Source organism: Urocampus carinirostris, chromosome 10 (genome assembly GCF_059441175.1).
Source record: "Urocampus carinirostris isolate Australia breed hairy pipefish chromosome 10, RoL_Ucar_1.0, whole genome shotgun sequence".
NCBI classification, from domain to species: domain Eukaryota; kingdom Metazoa; phylum Chordata; class Actinopteri; order Syngnathiformes; family Syngnathidae; genus Urocampus; species Urocampus carinirostris.
The window spans coordinates 7,056,131-7,083,515 of NC_142358.1; the positions used below are offsets into that span (position 1 = coordinate 7,056,131).

The following is a 27,385-nucleotide window of genomic DNA, read 5'->3' on the forward strand; positions in this document are numbered from 1 at the left end:
TGATGTAGTTTGTTTTTCTTGCAACAAAGATACAATCAAGGTTCTTGGTTTTGAAAAGCCAAACGGGCAGTTGAGTGGTAAAAAGGTATTTTTGTGGTTCCGGGTTCACCCAGGTGATAAGCAAAGAGGTATTTTGACAGTGTCTGCCGAAAAGAACGTTGCCTCATGGGATGAATAGAGCAGCAGAACTGAAATATTATCTACTCATCTACCAGAGCTTAGTCAGCATCAACCTCCACCCCTCCCATGATTTCAGTTTTGCTTTCTAATTTTGGCACTCTACCAAAATGAAATAGCGCGATAATCTACATTAGAGGTGGTTCAGACATGATCGCGTTTTGTTTACTGCAGTGAAGGGCCACATAGGGAAGATTGGGATAATTTGTGCCAATGTGCAAGTATGCCACCCCTGTTATTTAGAAAACCATCGAAGAAGTTGGTCACGTGATCACAAATCTTTGAAGCGGCATCTATTTCACTCATCATACAAAGAAAGAGAGACAGGTGTCTTGAGGGGTAAGCACATCTAAGTTCAGAAAAACATGTTTTTGGTCTAAAAAGTAAAATGTATGTATAGCTGTGTATGAACAATTATAGACAACTATAAAAACAGTTCACACGTTTTGCTGCATCATAAGTCTGTACAGTTAGAATGATGCTAACTTAAAACAGCTAGGGGATGCATTTTTATTAAAATGGTGGGCTTAGGGTAATATGAGCCAAAGAACCTGGGTTAAGTTGTGCCAGTGGCACAACTTCCCGCAAATTATGATTTACTATATATTACTTTATTGAATTTTATTGTTATTGTACATTGTATTATTACATTTGTTCTCTAAAATTATGTAAAATTCTTAATTTTAGTCCAAAATCCATCATGCAATGCAAATACAAAAGGAAGACAGACAGGGTTTCAACTCCTCTTGAAGAGTTGGAAAGAGCAGTGAAAGAGGTGCAACAGGGGAAGACCATACGTCAGGTTGGAAAGGAGATGAAGATCTGCAGGATGACCATAAAACCTAAATAGATAATGAGAAAATAGAAGAAGTGACAAAGCCAGGCTATGAAAGAAAACCAATGCGGTCCCCCAACTCCAAAATTTTGCCCACCACTTAGCTACATGAAGTAAGAAAACTGTAGTGAAGAATACTGAAAGTAAAACCCAAGAAGTTGAAATTGGCCAAATACAAATCCAGTTACTGCAAAAAAAAAATAATAAAGATCATTCAAAAAATGATAAGTGTCATAGTTTGTTTGCATTTTATTCATATTTTTCTCCACAAGTTTGAAGATTACATTTCCACTTGGAGCAATATAGCTGTTCAGATATGATCGCGTTTTGTTTACTGGAGTGAAATTGTGAAGCAATAGCGCTTTCTAATAGACATCTCAATCCACGCATCCCAAAGTACTTTGCGTATGTAAAACAAAATATACTTGTATTTGATATTCTAGGCAGAGGATCCCCCTAAAGTAACAACATTATATGATTTTGACAGTGATAATAATTCATAATGGGAATAGCAGGTATAATTTCCAAAGAGCTGAACTATTACTGTGGTCACTTTATCTACTCGATCATTTCAGCACCCTCGCCTCCAGTGGCGTCCGAGAGGCTGAGCTCTTCTAGCATTTCTGCCAAAGAAATGCGTGGTGCACCGTCATCATCTGTGTCACTCTCCACGGGGATTTTTGAAGCATCTGAAAACAGTGTTGATGTTTAAGAACAAAAGTATTCAGTAATTGGATTTTCTACTGTGAAGAAAGACTAAATGAAAAACAAAAACCATTCATCGTACATTTTTTCGCACACAAATGCAATACTGTAGACCCCGCGGGATACTGTAGATCAAACGGGATACGGTGACGCAGCTTTGTGACATTTTTACTTTACAGAGTGAAAATAGATGTTTATATAGTCAGGAAAATAACTATTTAGTCAACCACCAATTTTGCAAGTTTTCCTACTTGAAAATATTAAACCGCAACCATGAGAGAATGTGGGAAAAAAAAAATCACATGGTTTAAAGTTTTTAAATAATTTATTTTCGTATTAGAGTGGAAAATAAGTATTTGGTCACCTACAAACAAGCAAGATTTCTGGCTCTCAAAGAGGTCTAACTTCTAACGAGGCTCCACTTGTTATCTGTATTAATGGTGCCTGTTTTAACTTCTTATCTGTATAAAAAACACCTGCCACAACCTGAGTCAGTCACAATCCGAACTCCACTAGGGCCAAGACCAGAAAGCTGTCCAAGACATGTGGACCAGGCTGGGGAGACTGAATCTGCTTTAGGAAAAACGCTAGATGTAAAGAAACTGTGGGAGCAACATTTCGAAAATGGAAGGCATGCAAGACAACTGATAATCTGCCTTAATCTTAAGAGTCCATGCAAGATCCCACCCTGTGGCGTCAAAATGATAACAAGAACGCTGAGCAAAAATCCCAGAACGACACGGGGGTCCTAGTGAATGACCGACAGAGAGCTGAGACCAAAGTAACAAAGAATACCATCAGTAACACAACATCCCGGCAAGGACTCAAATGCTGTACTTCTAGTCGTGGGGGATGTATCGAGAAATTTTGAGTGAAAATCTCCCTCTATCGGCAAGGGCATTGAAGACGAGACGTGGCTGGTTCTTTCAGTACGACAATAATCCCAAACACACAGCTATAGAGGGGATCTGCATAAAGAAATGGACCAAAATGCCAGCAACAGTGTGTGAAAATCTTGTGAAGAGTTACAGAAAAGGTTAAGCCTCTGTTATTACCAACAAATGGTACATAACAAAGTATTGAGATGAACTTTTGGTATTGACCAAAAACTTATTTTCTACCACAATTTGAAAATGAATTGTTTTAAAGTTAAACCACGTAATTTTCTGTTTTTCCCCCACATGGCCAATTGTACATATTTTTTATTGATGTTGAATAGCTTTTGTTTGTTGTTACCCAATGCAACATCTATTGCTGGTCATCCCGGAAGGTGTGATAACCACTTGTGTGGCCAATTGCCAAGGTATCTTATTTTCATCATGCTGAGGTTTTGAGTTTTTCCTTGCCGGCATTTTGGTTTCAGATCAGGGGATAGTGTAATCTTGGCTGGTGTAGTCCTTTAAGACATTTAGTAATTAAGGGCTCTTAAAATAAATGTGACCTGACTTGACATATAGTTGAGCTTTACCCATGTTGACAATTACAGGCCTCTTTAATATTCTGAAGTGGGAGAAATGGTACAATTAGTGGTTGACTAAATACTTATTTGCCCAACTATAGTGTATTAGCTAAATACCGCTAAATAACAGTTTCACTTCATGATCCCCAACTCAGAACTGATTCATGTCGTATCCCAGGGTTATACTATAGCATTTAAAAAACTAAGCTGTTAGCTGCTCACCTCTGTAGATGTTAACATTTTTCCTGAGAGCCTCATCCTCTTCCAGGTCTTCCAAGAAATCCTGGAATTGTCTGAAGACGCAAATTCAGAGTTCGGAGGAGAAATCCAAATTTTTTAGAACTGTAATATTACATGGCTCTATTATAAAGCTGTGTTGTACCTCTCATCATCTGTATCCATGCCCTCTTTGTCTTTGTCCATCTCTAGAAGTTTCCAGTTTCTCCTCCTAGCTCTGCGGCCACGGTCGAAACTCTTCTTGATCAGCACCTTTGAGATTCCAGTTGATATTTTAAAATGAAAAATCTCAATGACCATCAACATTTAGTGCAGCGCGTAAGTACTGATAACGCTCAAGAGAGGAGTATAAAACACAACTACTATAATAGTATTCCTACCACATCTGGTACATGATGCTGGTTCATCTTATTCAAGAATTCGTCATTGACGTTGGAATTGGCAAAGTCATAGCTGTCCGGGGAAAAACAATGACAACTTGTTAATCCCTTTTCTTTCTTTTCTTCTTTTTTTTTTTTAAACGATAGACAAAATCATTCAACATAACAGGCAATCGTACAAGGTTTGTTTTTTCTCCCCATTACAAAGAAAAAATAGATAATACAAACTTGTTTACGATTCTCAATTATACAATATACTCAATATTCATAAAGAAGCAACCCCCCCAAACATACAAGCCTCTAGTCCAGTCAAGTCATGTTTATTTGTATAGCCCCTAATCACAAAAAGTCCCGAATACCAAAACACGAAACAAAAACCTTAAATTGCAACTAAACTTAACATTATATCATGACTGTTCACTCTGCTAGCCTCTGGGAAGAGGTACTGCAGTGTGCGGTGCAGGACCACCAGGTTCCGCAGTAGTCTAGCCCCCCTGGCCATTAGACTGTTAAATGGTCAATCTAACATATAGTTAACCTAAATCTAAAAAGCTGCTAATCTGACTTTTTGCACTACTGGCAGTTCTTTATAGCTTGCCACTCCTTGCACATTTGCTCTCTGCACTATTGTACTTACAGCGTTATTGTTACAGTGTTAATGTTACTGTTTACCTGACTTGTTAACCTGACTGCCCATTTTGCACATCTGGTTAGCTACTCCTCTTGCACTATCGGCACTATGGTAAAATACTATACGTAGCCATAATACAATACAACTTTTACTTATATCTGTACATTCAAGGAAACTGTGCGGGTAAGATGTATCGACATTTCGTTCTGTATACACGTGTACTAGAATGACAATAAAGTAGATCTGAATCTGACTGCTAGTGTCTTGTTCAGCAAGTAAAACTCAATGTTTCAGTTACCCGGCCTTGGACTAATATATGAAGGTGTAGGATGTTGGGAGAGGAGAGCGCCCGACGGAATTGAGAGCAGTCACCAGACCCTGACATCCAGGTCTGTTATACTATGTTGTCAGGTGGGAGCATTCCAAAATAGTGAAACAAAGTTGCCCAATGAGTATAAAGTTTAATGTCACATCCTCCGGGCTAAAATTAGATTTTTCCTAATTCAAGCAAAGAGTATATTGTGTAGCCATGTTTTAGAGGCAGGTGGTAATGAGGACTTCCACAAAAGTAGTATCCTTCTACGGGCTATCTACGAAGCGAAAGCTAAAACGTTACCCTGAAAAACAGGTGTCAAGAGATTATCAGGTGCCATGCAAAAGATGGCTATGTGAGGCAATGGATTGATATGGTATTCTAAAATATAAAAAATTTACCAAATAAATGATCTCAAATTTTTAATCAGTCTAGTACACGACCAAAACGTGTTAGTTAGGTGACAAGGACTTTAAGAGCACCTGTTGCAATGTTCATCACTTGAATTGGGAAACAACTTATGGAGTCTTTGTTTGCTATAATAGAGCCTGCTGTGGAGCACTTTAAATTGAAGAAGACCCAACCTTGCACAGCTGTTGGAGGAATTAACGGCTACCAAGGCCTTTTTCCAAAACTCGTGTGATAGGTTTACTTGGAATTTGTGCTTTTAGTCAAGTTTTATCTTCATTAAGTTGAGTTCTATGTTTTCACAAAAGAATATAGAGCAGAGACTGGACTTTTAGGTGGATGAGTTGCCGCAAGGGCCAAGTCAATCCCTTAGTGATTTGGGCCCTGTGTGAAGGATGTTTGTGTTCTCGCAAAGTCCCATAGCTGAAAGAACCGGAAAAACTCAGGCATTTAAACCGAATGCTGTGCATAAGTGATCGAAATTTGAAAATGCATTGTCCAAATATAGGTCCCCGAGACAGCACACCTTGTTGCTCCAATGTTTTAAACTGTCCACCTAACACATACCTAATTGGTATAATGGCGGCGCCCTCTGGCTGCGGCTGCACCGACTCGCTACAATGGGTCAGGTGTATCGACATTTCGTTCTGTGTACATTGTTACAAAGAATGACAATACAAAGGAAATTATTATTATTATTATTATTATCATAGCTGGAGTTAAAAGGTAATTATTGCAGATGGGCGTTGCCTCCAGCAGTGACAACCAAAGGTAATTATTACAGATGGGCGTTGCCTTCGGCATTGACAACCAACTACAGGTGAGATCAGGCCTAAAAAGTTCAGCCCGACCCGACCCGAGTCGCGGGTATATAAACCTGAACCCGAAGCTTTAATTTGCCGCAAAGTAAACACGGAGCTTCTTGGCCGAACTGTGCGTTTCAGCTGAACTACGCAGCTTAGGGTTTACTTGGGGCAGAGTCCCTCAAACCAACTTCACACTGCAAGCACAGCGCCTAAATGAACAGTTTGGCATCGAAATGCGCATCTTGGCAACGTGCAGCAAACGAAAGTGAAACAGAACAAAGTGGCACCAAAAAGAAAATCAAATTCTGCAGATAACAAGATGCAAATAGTGAAAGATTTGGCCAAAAAGCAGAAAGAAAGTTTGTAAAGATTGTAAGTTATGGGCAAGAAGCAAAAATGATGTCCGAAGTGTGGGAGGTGTATGGTGGAAGTCACGCGTCCTTTATCCCAACACGGAAGAGGAAAAAAGTACTTGATCGTTTGGTGGGAATTTTCTTTTTTTTTCTAAATAATTATTTGAGTAAAAATAAATGTATGGTGAGTAGATCCTCAGTGAGAGAGAAAAACAACAAAAACAAAAAACAAACCCAAAAAAATGGCTTGTTTGCAGATGTTAGAGTTACACTTTTTTTTATGAAGGGTGCGTACGGATTTAGTCTTTGCTTCAAATTGACAACATTCATCCACACTCACCCCATAACCAGGTCTCCGATGTTAAGCAGGTGGCCAAGGAAGGTGCGACAGTGGTACTGCTGACTTGTATCCATCTCAGAAGTCTTTTGCACCCACAGCTCAGCCAAGGTGTGCTGTGAATAATAGAAATGTCATTATTTTCCTTAACTACAGCGTAGTGTTCGATGTTTACAATGATTCATCGTAGCACACAAGGGATAAACATGTATTAAAAGTCTTTTATGATAAAAATAAGATAAAAAATACAACTAGGTTTGAGGGGTAATAATTACAAGGGAGTGGTTGAACACTGGCTCACAAAATAGTGCAATGACATTGCAGGAACATTGTGCAAAAATGAAATATAATAGAATCTAGTTTTTCTACATATTATCAAGATAATTTTATCTTCTTTTTGGACTTATTTGCTTGTTTAAGGTGAAAATGGCTCTGGAGAAGAAATTGTCTTTGAGCCTGGTTAGTTCTTGTTTTAAAGGAATTGTAGCATCGGCATGAGGGGAGCAAGTCAACGAGGTGGTGGCCAGGGTGAGAGGAGTCCTTAATAATGTCGTCAGTTCTGCTGCAGTAGTGCGAGTCAGCTAATGACAGGGATGTGATTTGACCAAAGTGAAATTATCTGAAAATTAGGCGGGGGTCTGGGGGCCGCGGGCACCCAGCTAGGTCCAGGGCAGTGCCCTGGTGGGGGGACAAGTGGGGCGAAGCCCCCCGGAGCTCATGGGTTTTACGTTTTTTTAAGTACTTTCAATGCACTCAGATGACAAAGAAATAGACAAAACAACAGCATCAATTTTCAATGTATTTTGAACTATCCCATATAAAATTACAGTTTAAGTCAACTCAAAATCAGTCACATTAAAAAACATTGGACTGCCTTTGCTTTTAAAAACTATCACTGAGAATATCATCGTATCTAACTCATGTGATTACTAAGTTAACACATAAATCATGTTGAAGAGTTCAAATTTCATGAAGAAATAATTGTATCAAGACCAAATGAAAAGTAACTCATATTAGAACATACCACAAATGTCTTTGTTATAGCAGAAGATGTTATCTATAAATGAAAGTACAATAAGTATAGGCCCTACAGTAAAGTGTTGGTGTAATGTACACATGAAAATCTATTATTGTAATTGTTAAATATTTATGGCCATTTTTATTACGTTATAATATTTTCGAAAAAAGGGGAAAACTGTCAAATAAATTTGAAAAGTTTACCACCTACCTCAAAATTCACGACTCTATCAGCAACTGGTACAGGTTTTTGGGGTGGATCACGTCTCTCTATTACCGCTTCCGTTTGTGGTGTCAATAAGGGATGGAGGCTTTAAAGTTTTGGAGTTTTCGTTTGGGCACCGAAACTACCAGCGATGGAATAATTTGTTGTTCTTGACTGGAGTTCTTTCACGTGTTTTTTGCTCTTTGCGTGACTTTCAAGAGCTTTGAAACCTCTCCCACCATAGACAATGGTATCATGGCATCAAATGCAAAGAGCTTTCCCGGCACGATCGATCTTCCGAATAAAGTCACTGAACAAATTCGTCACAGTCTTCTTTCCAACATTTGTAGATAATTCCTTCTCCAACCAGTCCGATCGAAACTTGTTTTTTACGATCTTATCAATTTCTTTACCTCGCGGAGCATCTTTGCGTTCGATCTCGGACATCTTTCTTTAAACACTCGGCAAAAACGTGTGAGAAATGAACAATGGCATACTCCTAGGCCTTTATAACAAGCGCGTTTATTGGTCAACACGGAGACTTCAACCAATCGCAAGTACGTTTCATTTCAGTTATGGAAACACTAAAATGGAATGCTGTAGAGACGAAATCGTTTTTTTTTTACCAATTAAAAAATCGGAAATCTTAAAATTTTATTTTTGGAGATAAAAAAAAAGCGGAATTCCGCGAATTAGCGGAAAAATCACATCCCTGTAATGACTTTCTGAGCTGTGTTAATAACTCGAGGTTATCCTGTCTGCGTTTTAAAACCTCTTACAAATTTTACCACCCTGTCTAGCATTATGTGTTTTGTTCTCCCATGTAATGAATAGATCGTATTGAAAAATAAAAGGAATTAAATTTAAATGCAATGCAAATCTATCATTTGGGTAAAAACATTCCAAAGCAAACAAATACTTCTTCTAAAATAGATAGTATTGAACTGTCAGTTTTAGATTACACAAACTGTACTTGTGTGATGATTATTTCAGAACGGGGTGCCCAGAATAATTGAGGAAGACTAAGCCAAATTGTGTCTGTATTATAACAAACAGGAAAGTATTATAACTAACTTTGAGCATATTGGTCAGACACTACTGTGTCAAAACACTACAATTTTGTTCAATACTTTATTGTATAAAAATAATTTTAGGCTTGGAAAAAAAGCAATCTTATTTTTAGTGTGTTCCAGGGAGCACAAATAGTTTGCGAACTTTTTGCTTGTATTTACTAGGACGGAAGCATCAATAATAATAAATGCAATAACAACGCGGCATTCCGAGAGCAGTGTCACGGCAAACCTCATCATTCCCTGTGCAATCGATACCAAAACATATCTAAAATGCTGGCTCCAATCCCACATGCAGGTTCAGGAATAATATAATGGCTTGCTATTGATTTTGCTTCCAAGAGTAAAGCAGGCCTTCTAACCCCCCCAATAATGCTCAGAGTGTTGCAGCCACATTCACAAACAGCTTCACTCACCCTGTTGGACCTCATGCCAGCTCCAGCAGCCAGCTTCTGGTCTCTGATGATGTCAATATCCATAACAATAAACTCCTCCAGTTGCCGTGGGTTACAGAGGCTGTTGAAGGGATGGCGCCAGTATGTGTTGCCGTCAACCTCGGCAACTAGAGGGAGAGAGATGATTTAATGTACAATTGGCATAATTGTGCATTATAAGCACTGAACTGTAAATAAGATTTAACAAGAATCCAATTATCAGGGTTTTATTTTGGGAACATTAATTAAAATCCATAAATCAGTTGACATAGTGCAGGGGTAGGGAACCTATGGCTCGGGAGCCATATATGGCTCTTTTCATGAGTACATATGGCTCCGAAATAAAATGTAACTATTGCACATCTCTCGGTGGCGTTCCAAAGTCAAGCGATTTCATCCCGATTTTGGTTCATATAAAGCCGAAGCAACTCAATGTAGAAGTTCGATAAGAGACCATTCAAACTGATGAATAAAAACGCTGGCAAACGACTTTGATTGGGTGACCAGAACACAGCGCAAGGCACTTCCTTCCCTTTCTCTCGCTCAGTGCAGTCTACACCGAAAGTGAATATGAAGATATGCTTATCTTTTGCAGTAATTTGTGACATTTTTTACAAAAGAACTTTGCATGCACATTGTTTTGAAACCGTTATCAAGGAAAAATTTCATGAAAAAAAATTGCCTCAACACTCTTAACTTAAGGTGGAAGACAAATTGTAAATGGCATATTTACATTGATTTTGGACACAGGATTTGGCATTATTATCATTTCATTCATTTGATTAAATCCAGGGATCAGAATGGAGATTTTCATTTTCAGCTGTAATAGCCAGGGTCCAGGGGCCGCAGGCCCCGGCCAGGTCCAGGGCGGAGCCCGGTGGGGGGCTCAGGGGGGCAAACCCACCCGAAGCCAACGGCATTTATCTTATTTGCTATGTGAAAATTGCACTAGAATGAATTAAATCCAACAAAACAGAAACCATGTATTTTTTTCAGTTTTAAGATGTTTAAAACAATTGGGGGATTACAATGTTACAACCATCACCATTGTTGTTGTGTTTTGATGATGAAGATGGACCTTGTATTTAGCTACTAATCAACAATATATATGAAAATATATACATTAATAACCATTCATCATTAATTTGAAAATAGAATTCACAAACTGAACATGCTTAAAGAAAATACATGTCAGTCTGTGACAGTCTTCTCCAGCCATGACCACTTAAATTTATTCTTGATTCCTTTATCAATCTCGGAGACAAAAGCCTCGTCTTCTTTTCTTAGTATTTTCATATTTACTTTTTCAAACACTCATTTCACCGTTTGAAAAGACCGGAAGGAGCGCCATGTTTGAGAAAGCCAATGCTCTGAACAAAAGCTCTGCTGATTGGTTATCAGCGAACCTATCGACCAATGGTAGGAGTCGATCTATTTGTTGTGTGTTATAGATCTAATGCGCTGCGCTTCTTTTTGCCGATTTTTCTCGCGATCTCTAACTGCTAACTTGGGGTGATGAAACAGTCACGTATCATACCTAAACCCCCCAAAATATTTTCTCATCGAATTTAGACGATTTACGGGAATGACCTTTGGGGTTCAAAAACAGCGGAAATCCGCGGAAAATTCTGATCCCTATAAATCATCAAATGACGCACAGTGAAATAAAATGTGCTGAAGAATTAGCTTTTGTCCAGGGAGCGTTTTTAATTTTGTCTGAAAATATATGATGTGGCTCTCTCAATTTCTTTTTAAAACATTTTTTGCTTTTATGGCTCTTTGGGTGAAAAAGGTTCCTGACCCCTGACATAGTGTAAGGTGATTACATTTTCACATAGTAGAAGTACCGAATTTTCCAAACTAAGGCGCACACCCCAGAAATAGACTTTTTCAAATATTTTTCATGGGGCGCAGGGGAATTGAAACTATAGTTAGAGCTACAATTTTTATCCTTGCATTAAGTGTTGCATGTTTTATACACTTGCGGTATTTATTAGTGGAATGATTGGTCAGTCAAAAAATGACGCTGACCAAAAATCACACAACATTATATGCAATTGGAGTCAAAACCAGGTCAGGCACGGCAATCGATGCCGACGACATACGTAAAGACATTTGATTTTTATCTCATCATCACACTTTTACTCATGGTGCAGAAAACAAATGTTCGAGAATGGAGAAAACAAAGTCATTCTGCAAAATGCAAATTAACGCAAAAAAGCCAGATGAGTGAAACAACTCTTTGGTGTCTCTGATGATAAGTTGGGCTTTGCGTTCATTTGTATCTTTCGGTATAATATTTCTGTTTCCACCATTCTTGAACATTCATTTCGGGCACTGTGAGTGACAATAATATATAATATGTAATACATAATAATAATAATAATAATGAGATAAAATCGAATGCATTCTGGTATGCCATCTGTGTCACTGGTGATCCAGTGATTGAGTTTCTGTGCTCTCACTGCCCGGGCCTGGTTTTGATTCCACTCTCACAGCCGGGGACCAGGTTCGATTCCTGTAGAGTACAATGCTTTGCGGTTGTGGTCAGCGATGTTATTGGATTAATCAAACATTGCACAAATATGGTATGGCAAAACCTTGTGAAGCAACACACACGTATAATATTGTATGCATTTCCAAATCATATCCACTGTATTTTGCAATATATATATATAAGGCGCACCGGGTTATAAGGCGCATTTGAAATTTCCGGTCGATTTAAGGTTTTAGGGTAGGCTTTACAGTTCGGAAAATACGGTATATGAAAGAAGTTTAGCGCTAATACATCTAAAAGAAAGGAAAAAAATTACAATCTCACCATCAAAACAGTACAAACATTAGGGCAATTCTGCAACAAAAACAGCTTGGTCTTTGAAGAGCAATCATTCACACACATGGGCCTTTCAAAATGGTCAAATTTTGCTGTGGGACGTGCAATTAGTTAAGAAATATAAAAATGCAGGGATTGCTATGTGACCCCATAAGTCCACCGATAAAATAGCGCTCCCATTGGACCACAAGAGATGACTGATTGCTTAATAAATATAATCGCCGTCCTCTCTCGATCTATTGCACGAGACTGAAGGTACAAGTTCCAAATAATAACTAAAACATCAGGTGGCCTAGCAAAGCAGTCAGACTTACTCTGCAGTGTGTTTGGGTCGATAAGGTGAATGGTGCTGGTGACCCGGACGCAAACGCACACCTGCCCCATATTGCCCAAGCTCTGCGCTAGGCGTGGCGATAAGCACACCACGTTGTCCTGAGGAAAAAAAAAGACAGGCCGATGTCAAAACAACAAAATATAATAAACACAGCAAAAATGTTTGTTTTGCAAATTTGCATCCAAAGGTATTGGTACAGTGAGGTCAATGGATATGCAATGTCTCTAATGCACATCATCTGGAACAAATGTGGTTTGTTGTATTTCCGCTGCAGTAATGGAACAGTTTGAGGACATTTGTCTGAAAGTGGTTATTCATTTACCTTGCAAACAGGCACTATCTCCATTGAGTAGGTGCTCTTGTAGTTGTACGTGTTGGAGTGGATGTCGTGAGAGATGAGGCGTTGGGACACTTTTGACCTTTACCATTGAAGAAAGAAAATATATTTTGAGACCAAGTTCAGGTTTCAATGCTGCAAACTAAGAGCCATATTCAAGTTCACCCACTGGCTGAACTATTGTTTATTCATCTGATGTTAAGGCCAGTTTGAAAAGTGCAGAGATTCCCTCCAGTTAAAACATTATAAAAACACTCAAAAAACGTCATTATTTTTTAACATTTGTGTTAAGAACATTCTTGGTTAAACACTTTTGAGCCATGAGATCTTGCCTAGCGTGCCAAAGGAAAATACCCAACCTTTAAAAAAAAGCATGCCACTGTTTTCTTTTGCTTTTTTCCAGTATCAGCCGAGTAACTAAAATTATCTATATAAGAAGGTGACAACCAATATTTTTTTTTTTTTGCTTTTTATAATCTATCTGCTTGTGAGGTAGTACAGGGAAGGATATCTAATAGATTATATAGTCTGATGAAGCTGTTGATACCCAACTTGTAGGAGTGGGTCGTTGTTACCTTGACTTCACCATAGAAGAAATTGGCTTTCCTCAGTGCAAGCACTTTTTATTGGAACAGGAGACATAAATGTTTAATACTTTTAGTCAAACACATTTTGTTTTGAAATGACTGTTATTAAGCATGCATTTTATTAAGATTCTTATGAACATGTTGAGTTGTTATTTTGAGTGTATTTGAGCCTAGTATTTTAGTTTTTAAAAAATTTCCTTTGTAGTGGGAATTTGAAGTTATTTCGTCCATTTTTCATCCGAATGTATAGGGCCTTAAGTACTAGTGTAAATAATGCATCTTCCTGAGATGTTGGATCAAACACATGCATCAAAGTGTCGCCAATCTGGCTGCAACAGTAAAACATGTGTTATGTGCTCCAAAAGCAAGATTTTTCTTTGTGTTTACCAAATAAGCATCATGTAAACAAAGGTAAAACAATGATGGACAGTTATGTCTATGTTGAACATGTTCACAATTAAATTTCGTTTCACCAGTATTGGGTTCCGATGTCTACTTTAGAGGACAGATCATAGCTTGGAAACAAAAATAAAAAAAATGTTCTTGACGGATTAAGTGCCTCCAGATTTTTATTTTTTTTATTTTTTTACGAAAATGAATAAATCAGTCACTAGTTTCTTACAATAAATCAAGAAACATTTTTTAAATTTTATTTTATATAAAGCAAAGGTTTCTCAAACAACTAAGCTAGATCTTTATTTAGTGCCCTAAACAATCTAAAACTTCTATTTATTGCCTCCGTAGCCAATAGCACTATCAAAGCGCTCCATAAATAAGATATTTAGCCGCTTCGGGGCAGACCCTTGTTTGTTGATATTTCTCACCTGCAAGGCACCGTGCACTGAAGAAAGTCGACCATCTTCTGAGCATGCTGCTTTGAGGCGTAGTAGAAATCGATGCCCTCTAAGATGGGAAAAGAAGCAAAAACATCAACTGGTGCCCAGACCATGAGCATCACAACAAAGACATGGGGAAGAAAGAAAAAAATATGGCTGCCACATGGCAAAACAAACACTTTAACGCCAGAAGTACCACAGCCAGGCCATTGGGCTTTCTTAAATATAATGCCCAAATGACAGCCAGCTGACTGGATTAGTTTAATCCATTCATCTGCAAATGAAGCATCTCTGGTTTGAACAACACAGTAATGACCGTTCACACACTAATGTAAAGGAAATAATTTTTGGTGGAGGACAAGTAGATGTGTATCTATATTGTAATGTATGTGCTTTCTGCTCTATTGCAGTTTCTTTGCTATGTTTTAAGGTCTGCTTTCTATCTGAAAAGCCCATCCAGGGACAAAAGTTGCGAAAAAGATCAATGCTAAATACTCTATATGCAACATATCCAATTTATTTCTATGTTAATTGTGCTGTCCCTGACAAAAAGAGAAATACAATAAACAAAATTTAACTTAACCAGCGAAAAAGTCTGGGTGCCCAGCACTCCCAAAGCTCTGAATCTAAAATCGCCCCTGCCGTAAATGAATATTGTCCATCACCGATTTGTTTGACCGAATGATGCTAGAATATTTATTTTGGGTCCGATTAGCTTGAGAACTGTTGGTATTATTTGATAAAAAAAACAAAATCCGAGACAAGAATTATTCAAATATTTGACTTTGCACTTAAAGATAACGATAATGTGATGTAATTGGATTAATTGTCCATTAGAATACTTCCACGGGTAAAAATTTGCTGTCGTAGATCGAATTATGTTGCACGGTTTGGGTTTCTGCGCTTTTGCCTCAGACAAAAACGTGTCACACACGAGAGTGAAAATTTTCCAAATTGTACTAAAGCTCATGGCAAAACACTTCATCTGAACTTTCTGGATGGCTTTTTACAGGAAAACAACTCAACGTATTTACAGAACAATGGTTACAAGATGGGCCATTGAGTTGTTAAGTTTTAAATTACACAACGTTTTCGCTGTTCAATGGTCATTCTGGTGGTGCAAGAAAATTCCTGGCACTTCTAATCTTAAAATAATCACGCAAATGTCAATAAGATGCCTTCAGTATGGAAATTAGTATAGAAATAAAACAGCAAGGTTTAGTTACATTGTGCATATCATTATGCCCAAGTAGCAATATCATGAACAACCCTGTTCTTTTCCACAGTGTATTAAACAAGAATAAAACGTTAAACATTTATATGTAAATATAATTAGGTTGGCTATGGTGCTGTACCACGCCCCTGTATTGGTGCAGCTATTAGCCTTTTTAAATGTGTGGATACAGACGCTCCCCCTACTTACGACCATACGACTTGCGTAAAACGGTAGATACGAACATTTTTTGGGGATGTCGAAAAATATCCGGACATTGCTTTAAGTTAGATTTTGTATTCTATGCACCTTTTTCCGAGCACAGGACATTACTGTAGTGCTTCTTTCCACCTCTACCGGCTTGTGGTGCTGTGAGAGGTCAGCCAGCATCCACCCAGAAGTGAAAAAATGTGCCTTCTCTTCCTAATTTGTAAGTAATCATCTCTCGTTCACCTGCTCGTAATACCGGCCCCTGCGACCAATGCAGCGTGTCATTTAGTGTGGGTAATGGATTGCTCCTCGTTCATTAAAAAATACTCACTTTTAGTCTCTTTGTAAACACACCCAACTCTCTCCAAAACTAAACTCTTGCGCTCGCCTACACTCCCGCACCAACTCTCGCAACATTCGTCGCCCTACTGACATAATTCATTCGCACCTCGCCTTCTCCGCCAACAATTTCTCCAGCGTGCCAAAAACGTTGACATTTTTATTGTTTAATATCACATGCATCCATGCATCCAGAAAGCTTGATGTGGTTGGGAAAATAGTCGAAATGCTTTTTTTGGCCACTTTTTACCATGGAGGACCTCTTGAAGCGCATTTCCCAAAAGTACCGTATTTTCCGCACTATAAGGCGCACCTAAAAGTCTTATTTTTTTTCAAAAGCTGACCATGCGCCTTATAACACAGTGCGCCTTATATATGGCTCAATATTAAATTCGCAAGGTCTCGCAACTACGAGAAACAGCCGCCGACTCCATTTTTCGCGCTGTGCATACTGGGAAATATTAAACAATTGGTAGTTGCCGGGGCTCGTGTTGTATTTGTTTACTAAGTGGCAAAATGGCTACCCCATTAAACTGCTTAATTCATATTCAACAAATACAGTATTTGTCTGAATCCAGGGTTATGACTGGTGAAGATGTAAAGCACAATTTACCTTAAACAAACGCAGAATTATTCAGAATGTCACGTTTGAGAGAGAGAGAGAGAGAGAGCGAGAGAGAGAGAGAGCGAGCGAGATTCTCTTTCATACGTGCATTTGTATAAAAAATGGCTCCTGTTAAGAGACACGCGTACAACGCCGAGTTTAAACTCAAAGCGATCAGTCACGCAGCACAACACGGCAATAGAGCGGCAGCGAGAGAGTTAAACTTAAATGAATCGATGGTACGGAAGTGGAGAAAGAATGAAGATAAGCTCCGCCAAGTAAGGAAAACTCAACAAAGTTTCCGTGGCAATAAAGCAAGATGGCCAGAGTTAGAGGAGACACTTGAACAGTGGGTTGTTCAACAAAGAGCGGCAAGCAGAAGTGTCAGTACGATAACTATACGTATGAAGGCAACAGCGCTGGCACAAAAACACCGGACGTGTTGGATGGCCCATTCACTGAGATATGGTCAATTCGAACACAGCAGATGAAGAATTCGAGGGATTCGTCGATGAGGAGCTTATAGAGTGATCTTTGTTTTTCTTTTGTGTGTTTACGTTTTACATTTTACAGTTATTATGTTATTGCTTTGCACTCGTTGTTTTTGCACATTACGAGTGTCACTTTATTGCGATTGCACTAACGTTTCATTTAAAATAACAGTATCAGACGTTTTTTTCTTTGCGTGTTGACTAAATGGACAAAAAATAAAATGATATGTCGATGTTGTTCAAAGATGTTAAAGATGTGTCACGAAAATGCTTTACCTCAGAGAAAATAATAAAACGGCTGTTTATTTATTTTGGGAGTGAATGGAGTTGTGGAAAGCTTGTTTGTTAATAAAGTTTGACCTTTTTGAATGGTTTGTTGACATTCCCTTGAGCGTGGCAACATCTAGAGGTTGCATAAAGTAACTACATTCTCTACTGTAGTCAAGTCGTCACATTTATTTACCGTAAATAGCCCTTAATCCCAAAAATGTCTCGAAGGACTGCACAGGATTACAATTACAAAATTGCACAATTACCTGATCTTAAACCAGCATGCACTTATAGCGCCTTATAATGGGGTGCGTCTTATGTATGGCATAAGTTTTAAAATATATCATTCATTGAAGGTGCGCCTTATAACATGGTGCGCCATATAGTGCGGAAAATACGGTAAGTTAAACCTCCTTTTACTTAAATTTATAGAGAATATTATTTTATGAAATGTTTATTTTGTAGTACAAAACAATACAGGTTCCTTATACAAGCCATACAAAATATAAACCTGAAGCAACTTGGGAAAAAATTCAACTTACAAACGATCGTCCGGGACCTAACTCGTTCATGTCGGGCAGCGTCTGTACTTATGATTGTGTGCCCTCTGGTGACAATTTAAAAAAAAAAAAAAAAAATCAACCACCTTTAAAAATTGAATGTTATATTTCCCTCAAATAAACAAAATTGTAATAACTGATATTATGTAGGGATTAAAATTACCGTATTTTCCGCACTATAAGGCGCACCTAAAAGCCTTTATTTTTTTCAAAAGCTGACCATGCGCCTTATAATACAGTGCGCCTTATTTATGGATCAACATTAAGTCGCAAAGTCTTCCAACTGACTTGCAGCCGCCGACTAGATTTTCCCCCGAACGCCAAGTAGTCCGCGGTGTATGCTGGGATGTATTTCCTGGCGTTTCATTGGCTAACCAATGTGTCAATCATCATTTGAATCGATCACTATTGGCTAAAGTTATTCGGAGGTCAAGGGGCGGATCCTTTTTATCATTTACAGGCTGGCATTGGCTTAAACGGCAAAACAAAGCTTGCAATTGGCCGAAAAAGATGAATGTGTATAGCACGTGGTTGACGGCATACAGAAAGCATTTTTTACTATACTGTATTTGTAAATATTTTATTCTCCTGGATTTACTACACTCACATTGGCTGCACATTATTATGAACACAACGACTTCGGTGAGCTACTACGGCTATGTATTATCCCTGTATCTGGTTTCAGACTGAACTCGATGTTTCTGTGATAAGCGGTGCAGATAATGGATGGAATGGAGTGTCTATTTTTAAATTAAACTCAATTCCAAGTATTTATTGTCATATGCACAGTAAAGTTGCGAGCGAAAAAGAAAATAATGGTTGGCATTTCTTGAATCCCAAGACTTTAACCTTCCGATTGATGGAACGATGCATTTGAGTGACATCGTACGGACACCGCATCCGCACGTGTTCTCGACACGTATTTGCGTCTTTGCAAGCTTTTGGAATGTTAAGGGGGTAATAAGTTTGACTGAACTATCTGACTGTTTCGTCGACGTTCTCATTGTAGCGCCTTATAATCCGGTGCGTCTTATGTATGTCAAAAATAGGACCAAAAACTATTTTTTCGGGGTGCGCCCTATAACCCGGTGCGCCTTATAGTGCGGAAAATACGGTATTTATTGTCAAATATCCGTCAATTTGGGGGGAATTTGATGTGCTAATGTCAGTGGCATGTGGTCTTGGTATGTTTATGTAAGAAAGCAGTAGGTACCGTTAACAAAAATGAAACCACATCATAAAAATAATATTTAACTGATGATTTTACCCAAATTCATTTCAAATAAATACTTGAAAACAAATTTTTGATGTTAGATGGTAAATCAAAAGAGGAGTGGAAATGTAAGTTTATTTTAATTTCATCACACTCACACATATATATATATATATATATATATATACATACACACACACACATATACATACACACACATATATAAAGTATATAGATATACACACACATATGTGTGTATATATATATATATATATATATATGGATTTATATATTAATGATTCGAGTTATTTTTAATGTTTAAAAGTATTTTATGCATTTTAATTGTGATATCTTTCAGGGATATTTTTTTAGAAGGGTCATAAGCACAAATTAATGGTGGGATTAATTAGGATCACCACTTTAGCACTGTTAAATAAAAAGAAATTCAAATGTCCAAAACACACCATGAATTTCTTTTATGTTGAGAGCATTCTGGTGGAGCTTGTGCTTGAGGATTAGCTGCTCCAGGTAGTAAAACGTCTTTTTGTGAAGAGTCTGTGAGAAATAAAAGGCATTCTTTTAATTAACTAGTCCATAAAAACAATAAAAAGAATCCAATAAAACATTAAAAGAGGCAGATACAGTATCTTTGTTGAATTCTTGTGGAAAGAATTAACTAACAACTGATGGTTTTTTATGTCTGTCTAGTGTCGCCTGTTACAAATCAATCTGTTAAATGTAAGTCATTAACCCCTAATGTCCCTGTAAAATTTGCCTAAAATCCCAATTTAAGGCGTACTCAAAGTAAAATGAATGCTTTCCTTGAACCATTTGAAGAATATGGACAGTTTCGATCTCTTTTGAGAGGTAAGACTCTGACGCTTAGTCACAAACTGAAACAATCACTGAAAGTGCTACTAACATTGAGTAATCTGAGTTAGAACACACAGAAATAGAAGATTTTAATTCTCGCATGCACTTTTCTTTTGCAATTGAATTCCCGCAGATGAGTTCAGTGTGGGCGTCTTAGATGAAAAACTGGTGAGAAAATAGCTTGAAGCCTTGCCTGGTACTTTGTCAAATTTGATCACAATCTGAAAAACTAATATTGTATTTTACACGTTTTTCCAAGGGTAGGTCTAGGCGTTTTAAAACTGGCTATCTGGAGACAACCAGCTTTAAACACTCAAATCTTTGCAAATTTGTGTTTTACTTTGGACATTTTTTTATATGTTGTGAAAATAAATCCAGGATCGTGCACGTTTGCGCGTAAAAATGAATCACTAGTGGCATTTGCCACTTATATCCGGGTCTAATTTGAATACAATAGGGACATCTTCATATTGGTTAATGTAGAATTTCATTGGCTAACCAATGAATCAATCATCATTTGAATCGGTCATTATTAGCTAAAGTCTTTCAGATGTAAAGGAGGGGGGACCTTTTTTACTGTTTACAGGCTTGCATAGGTTAATGCTGGTTGTAGACAGTAAAACAAAAGCCTGGAATTAACCGGAAAATATGTGAATCTCAAGTTCGGTTGTTAATGGGCAGTAGAAAATAATTGTACTTTTCTGTTTATTTACAAACAGGACCCATGGGGCTAAATAGACGGATAGCAACAAGGAACGTCCATGGATGGAAAGATACTTTTCGGCTGATTCTTATTTTATTTATCGACATAATCGTGTGTTTTGGAGTAAATGTTTTACACGGTTGGATTTACTGCACTCTCGCGGATGTAAAGAGACCATATGTACATTCAACTAATACCCTGGCGGCCAGGGGACGTAAATGGCGAGTTACTCCGGCTTTAGTTTTCAGGTATCTTGTTTCAGACATATCGCGGTGTTCCTGTGATGAGTATATTTTGATATGTGGAATAATAGATTTCAGTGAATGGTGACATTGTCCAGACACGTATTTGTTTCTCACAGGTACGACAAGTTAATCTTAACCCATAGCATGCCCGCCTAATAGAAAAGGAACATTATGGTGTATAATCTTTTGGCAGTGCATGAGTTATTGCCAATCATACAACTCATACTGTTGCTGCAGAAATCGATTCATTATTCAATTTAATAGATAATGTAACAATATTTAGTACGGTTTACACACTAAACCTGTGATTCAACTTTCATAATTCCTGCTATAAATACCATTTAATCATAACAACATTTAGTAGAAATATATTCAGGGATTTTATTGCACTATTTTTAAATTTTTACCCTTTAAATATATTTTGGTTATTATTGGTACATTAAAAATTAGGGATCACCAACTTAGTGACCGCAGGTACATCTAAGTAGCCCACGGACCAGTTATGGTAATCGTTCAGTGAGTTTTTATTTCTAACTGGCACAAGAAATCAATGACATGATAAGTGTCTTGAGATAAGTGATCACATTTTTTTAAAACAAGCCCATTTTTATATACATAAAACACCCATTACAACCTGGTAATAACATGGTATGTTATTTTATCCCAACCATGTAGCCCTTTGCACATATCAGTTAAAAAAAACAAAACCAAAAAAAAAACAACATAGCTCTCCGTTTCAAAAAGGTTGGTGACCCCTGTTCTACAATACTTTACGATCATTTTTCTAATAATTTACTCACTATTGTCTTGAGAATATTTAGTTACCATGATACATTATTCTAACATTTTCCTGAATATAAATTAAGCACCTTCTGTCTGACTTGTACCACGGCCTTCCAAAAGTCTTTGGCCTCCACCCGGTGGCAGTCATCACACATTTGAGGGTGAATGACAAACTCCACCACAAAGACCTGCTGCAGGATGGCTCCGTTCATCACCTTGTTGGGGCAAAGGGATAGAAACAAGTTCAGTGCTTAATATTTGCTTTATTGTTCTAATTTTAAAAAGAAATTAAATATCAATAGTTGCCCACTAATGTTTTGTACGTGTCCTGATCAACATTTGTGATGCACCCAATCCTCGGGAGGATTTGTGATTTATTTCTCATAAAAAGGAATCTTTTTTTACAGGAAAAATGATAACATCAATCTTGTATTTCTTAAGACATGTTCTCTTGTATTCTTCTACAACTCCTCAATAATTTACAAGATGAGCCAAGCATGAAAGCCATACTCCTACCCCAAAAATTTAAGGCAGAACAAAGGGACCACTGGGATTTCAGTTTTTGGCATTATTTTTTTCATGTTGCACAGACATTTCATGTGTTTCAAGCACTGATACTTTTATTATTAACCATTTTACACTGAAAACAAAAACCCGTGACTTAAAATAGGACAAGAAGTGCAGAAATAAAATGGAAAATTTCAGCAATCTGATCATGGTTTGTAATGAATACAGTCACTATATAATTACCTCTTTTTGTATGGTGAGCTTCACCTTAATCCTTTTTGAGTGAGGCTCTGTCCACAGGAAGCCTGCATCAATAAGCCGCACCTAGAGGGAGATCAGTGTTGCCATTTCATAAAATAATGAACTGAGTTGTCAGGTGAACCAAATAAGAAATATTTTTGCTCTATTTCTGAATACATCATTGGAAATAGCAGGAAGATCATGTACTTTGCTCATGGAGCTTTTAATCTTTTTCAAACAAAGACACAGCAACTCTCTGGACTCGAGCGCGCACTGCACCCAAGTGGCTGGAGGCTGCAAGTACCTGCAAAGGATATTGATCTTTAGTAAAGAGACAATGATTAACAGTAGCGATACTCCCCTACTTACGAACATTCAAGTTACGAACAACAGTACATACGGACATTTTTTTCGGGATGTCGAAAAATATCCGGACATTGCTTTAAGTTAAAGTTTGTATTGTGTGCAGCTTTTTCCGAGTAGAGGACAGTACTGTAGTGCTTCTTTCTGCCGCGTGGCGCTGTGAGAGGTCACCCAGCATCCACCCGAAGAAGAAATCCGGTTTCTACTTCCTGGTTCGTGTGTAATGTAAACACACTGTACTGTATCTCTAGCGTGCTAAGAACTTTGACGTTTTTATGATTTAATGTCTCGTGCATCCATACAATATGGTTGTTGTAAAGTGTAAAGAAGAGGCAAGACGTTTCTTTTGAAATTAAAGTGGAATAAGAACGCTTGATGCGGTTGGGCAAGTGGTTCAATCGCTTTTTTTCGTCTACTTTTTACCATGGAGGAGGCAGTCGCCTAACTCTTCCATAAGTAAGTTAACTTTATTTATCTTTTATAGTCAAGTCGTGTTTATTTGTGACGCCCTTAATCACAAGGAGTCTCAAAGGACTTCACAGACCACAGAATGTCAACGTCTAATGTGTATCTTTGTTGTTCAGTTCTATGCTTTTTATTCAGCCTGCTTTGTAACGTTATAGAGCATATTATTTTATTAAACATTTATTTTTAAGTTTCAAAACAATACTGGTTACTTATAGAAGCCTTAAACATACATTCCATTCAAAATACAGCACTGAAGAAACTTACTTACTCGTTTGTAAGTAGGGCAGCGTCTGTACAGATTTATGGTTAGGAGAAAAAATTGTATATCACAAACCGTTCACATTGTTTGCAGAAGTGCACTGTCACTTGCTTTGGAATTCCCTCCGAGATGTCAACCTGAGTGCGAAGACAAGCCACACACATGTTGGCTGGGTTGGGAGGAATTGGGATTCCACAAGTGCAGCACAGGCTGCGAAAAAGGAACAAACAATAATTAAATTGCAAATTGTGCTGAGAAATATACATGATAAGTCTTTACATGAAAATTCCTCATTTCATGCTGGAGGAATATTGAACAATAAACTAACAGTTTGATAATATTTAGAATTCTTTACGGATTTTTTTGAATATAATTTGCGAGCAAAAAAGTAATTCAGGAAAAAAAAAAACTATGTCCGATATAAGAGCAGTATAATTGAATTATTTCTGAAGAAATTTGATATCTTGTTTGATGTCCGTGTTTGTGAATTCCTAGAACTGAAAAATGCATCTTGTACCGAGCCCGTTTTATTTTCTTGACCCAAGAAAGAAATATTTTGCATCTTTTGGATTAAATGGTCGAAATTAAACACAGTACTCCCGGGATGCAGTGCACCCGCGCCATGAGCCTTGTGAAGGGCGGCAGTAGTTCAGGAGGTAAAATGGTCGTCTTGGGACGGAAGAGGTCCCGGCGCCTCCGAATTAAATATTGAAGTTCCCCTAAAGACTTCGCGAGTTGGTGATACAGTACTGTATTTGTTTGTTCTAGGTCTTGCAGAGATGTTATGATAACAATGGAGAAAGAAATACTAAGAAATACTAAGAAGGCACAGACACCATTCCCCTCATTAAGGAATATAGCTGTAACCAATTGACAAACCAGACAATCAATAAGAGTAATGAGACAGTTTAAGCAATGACGTATTGTAAGGGCATGACAATCTCCGCAAGTAGAGAAGTTTTTAAATGAGTTTTAATTTTAATACGCCATATCCTCCCCCTATGTAATCACCGACTAGCTTCATTGTGCTCCACGTATATTACCTCCAAGTAGTAATTACTATTTACCAGGGGTGGCGAACGCATGGCTCTAGAGCCGCATGCGGCTCTTGGCCAATAAGAATGCGGCTCTTTGCCTCATCATATTTTCTATATACTGCGACTCTTTGCCTTGTTTCAGGTTTAGATTTTTTTTCTGTGTATTGAGGGTGGACACTTTTCTTGAAATCAACACAAGAACAATACTTGTTGTATTGTAAGAAGAGGAGTGTTTTATGGGAAATTAATATAGTTTTCATTATGTGTGTTTGTGTGTCTGTCATGGCAGGGCAGTGCGTGGTGTGGCTCTTTGACTCTCACAGTTAAAAATTTCGGCTTGTTGTATCAAACTTGTTTGCCACCCCTGCTATATACTATATTGTTAATTCTTGTTCATTTTTTTTAATCTGTGGTACTGGGGGTTAGGCATGCATTAGGCAATTACCTTACATACCCCCAGACCCCGTTGAGCTAATTGTAGATACAAAATTGGTAAAAAAAAAAAAAAAAAAAACACTTGGGAGAAGCAAAATAAGAATCTTACTTATATTAGGTCACAAATCAACAATAAATATAACACAAGCAATAGCTTTAACCAGCTAAATCACCCCAAACCATGATGACAACTGTCCTGTCTGTTTACAACGTTTCCCCTCCTCCAACATACTGTGGTGTCGTGTAATACACTCCCCTTCCTGCGGTGTCACTGTATACTTATGCGCAGCCTTGTACTTGTGCTAGAGAACTACCGAAGAAGGAGTTGAGTAAACACTCTATGACTGTACCGTCCGTGCCTGTCTCTGAATCCGACTGCAACCCGACTACATACACAACATATTGGCGACGAGGATGACTTGGATCGGAATTTCACAACCCCCTGCTTTGCTTGAAACCCCGGGTGAGCCTACGATGTTGTACTCCACGTGGATTCAGATGTTCGAAAATTACCTGCTAGCATTGACTGCTAACGAAATGCCGGACAAACGAAAGCGCGCACTACTGCTGCACTGTTTAGGCACAGAAGGGCAGAGAATTTTTCTTTCCCTTCCTGACACTGGCACTTCTTACAAATCCGCCTGTGATGCGCTAGAAATTTTCTTTGTACCGAAGATTAATGTCGTTGCTCAGCGTACCAAGTTCCGTCAGCGTGCTCAGAGACCGGGCGAGACCACTGCTCAGTTCATTGCCGCATTGAGGGAATTAATTGCTAACTGTGACTTTGGCACGTTTGCTGATGATATGATCAGGGATCAATTCATTGAGAAGATGTCCTCTTCGAGAATCAGAGAGCGCTTGCTGCTGGAAACGGACTTAAAGCTTGACAAAGCGATCGCTATTGCTACACAAGTCGAATCTGCTATTTCAGAAGCTAATGCTATTACTCATGTGCACGTGTCCGACACTCCTGTGAAGTTTGTGCAACAAAGAGATAAAAGGAATCAGAGCAGTACACATACACAGCGCTCGAGAGATAAAAGGAATCAACACAAAACCTGCTACCGTTGTGGATCCAACTCTCATCTAGCAAATGACCCCAAATGCCCTGCTAAAAATGCAAAATGCAACCAATGTGGGAAAATTGGACATTTTAGTAAAGTGTGCCGCAGCGCAATTCCTACTCGATCAGTAAGAGAAGTTACTGTCCCAGAACTTACTGTGTGTCATGTAGCCCCTACAGCTGCAGTCCCAAAGCGCCTTACGTGTACAGTTGCTCTCCATGCGAATGATGAACAGTCAATTACTACTGACCTGCTTGTGGACACTGGTTCAGCAGTTTCAATTCTGCCAGAGAGAATTTACAGACAATCATTCATGCACTTGCCTCTCTCAAAGCCTACTGTACGTCTGGTGACCTACATGAAGAAGCCAATTCCAGTGTTGGGCTGTCTTCAACTTACTGCTACATACTGCAACCAGAGTGCACATACTGACTTCTACATAGTTCCTGACGGTACTCCACTACTGGGAATGGACCTGTTCACTGCACTTCGCCTCCACATACAAGATGGGCAGATTGCAACACCTGCCGCATCGGAGATGAGTTACACTGTCAACACTACAAATGCTCTAGGCGTTGCTACAGGTTTTATACACAAAGTTAAAGTGCGTGCAGACGTCCCTCCAGTCCAGCAAAAGCTACGCAGACTCCCATATGCCGTGCATGACAAGGTGTCGGAGGAGCTGACGAAACTGGAAAATGATGGCATCATGGAGATGGTGGCTGCTGTGTCTCCTGATTTTGCTGCAGTCACTGCTGATGAGCTCTCCAGTGCATGTGAGGAATGTCCAGTGCTACAGAAGGTGCGACAGTACATGCAGAAGGGATGGCCTCGTACTGCAAAAGGCCTTGACCCCCTCATCGTGCCATACTTCCGTGTGCAAAATGAGCTTGCCTTGCAGAACAGTGTCATTGTGCGTGGCACTCATCGTGTTGTGATACCACAACAGCTACAGGGAAAAATGATCCAACTTGCTCATGCTACACACCAAGGGATAGTTCGCACAAAACAAAGACTGAGAGACTTGTACTGGTGGCCTGGAATGGATTCTCACGTTGAGCTCGCCATCAAATCATGCACCACCTGCTTGCAGCATGACAAAACCGCAACCACGCGTACTGCACCATTACAGCCTGTGCCTACCCCAACTGCTGCCTGGGAAAAAGTTGCTGTGGACATTGTTGGTCCTATTCACTCTGCGCCTGCTGATTGCC

General features: G+C 38.5%; 1 protein-coding gene across 2 annotated transcripts in view; it reads right to left on the reverse strand.

Moving 5' to 3' along the window:
- Positions 1-1,237: 1,237 nt before the first annotated feature.
- nmd3 (NMD3 ribosome export adaptor) overlaps positions 1,238-27,385 on the reverse strand; it is a 30,880-nt gene continuing 4,732 nt past the window's right edge. For both annotated transcript variants that reach the window (XM_088346536.1, XM_088346535.1), the window contains exons 6-19: positions 23,711-23,845; positions 22,753-22,849; positions 22,549-22,629; positions 21,885-22,013; positions 19,659-19,749; positions 14,283-14,361; positions 12,857-12,953; positions 12,515-12,632; positions 9,350-9,495; positions 6,645-6,757; positions 3,794-3,866; positions 3,559-3,665; positions 3,399-3,469; positions 1,238-1,701 (exon numbers count right to left, since the gene is read on the reverse strand). In XM_088346536.1, coding sequence (XP_088202662.1) covers positions 1,571-1,701; positions 3,399-3,469; positions 3,559-3,665; positions 3,794-3,866; positions 6,645-6,757; positions 9,350-9,495; positions 12,515-12,632; positions 12,857-12,953; positions 14,283-14,361; positions 19,659-19,749; positions 21,885-22,013; positions 22,549-22,629; positions 22,753-22,849; positions 23,711-23,845 — 1,468 coding nt within the window. In that variant the 3' untranslated portion in view covers positions 1,238-1,570. The remainder of the gene's footprint in view (positions 1,702-3,398; positions 3,470-3,558; positions 3,666-3,793; positions 3,867-6,644; positions 6,758-9,349; positions 9,496-12,514; positions 12,633-12,856; positions 12,954-14,282; positions 14,362-19,658; positions 19,750-21,884; positions 22,014-22,548; positions 22,630-22,752; positions 22,850-23,710; positions 23,846-27,385) is intronic.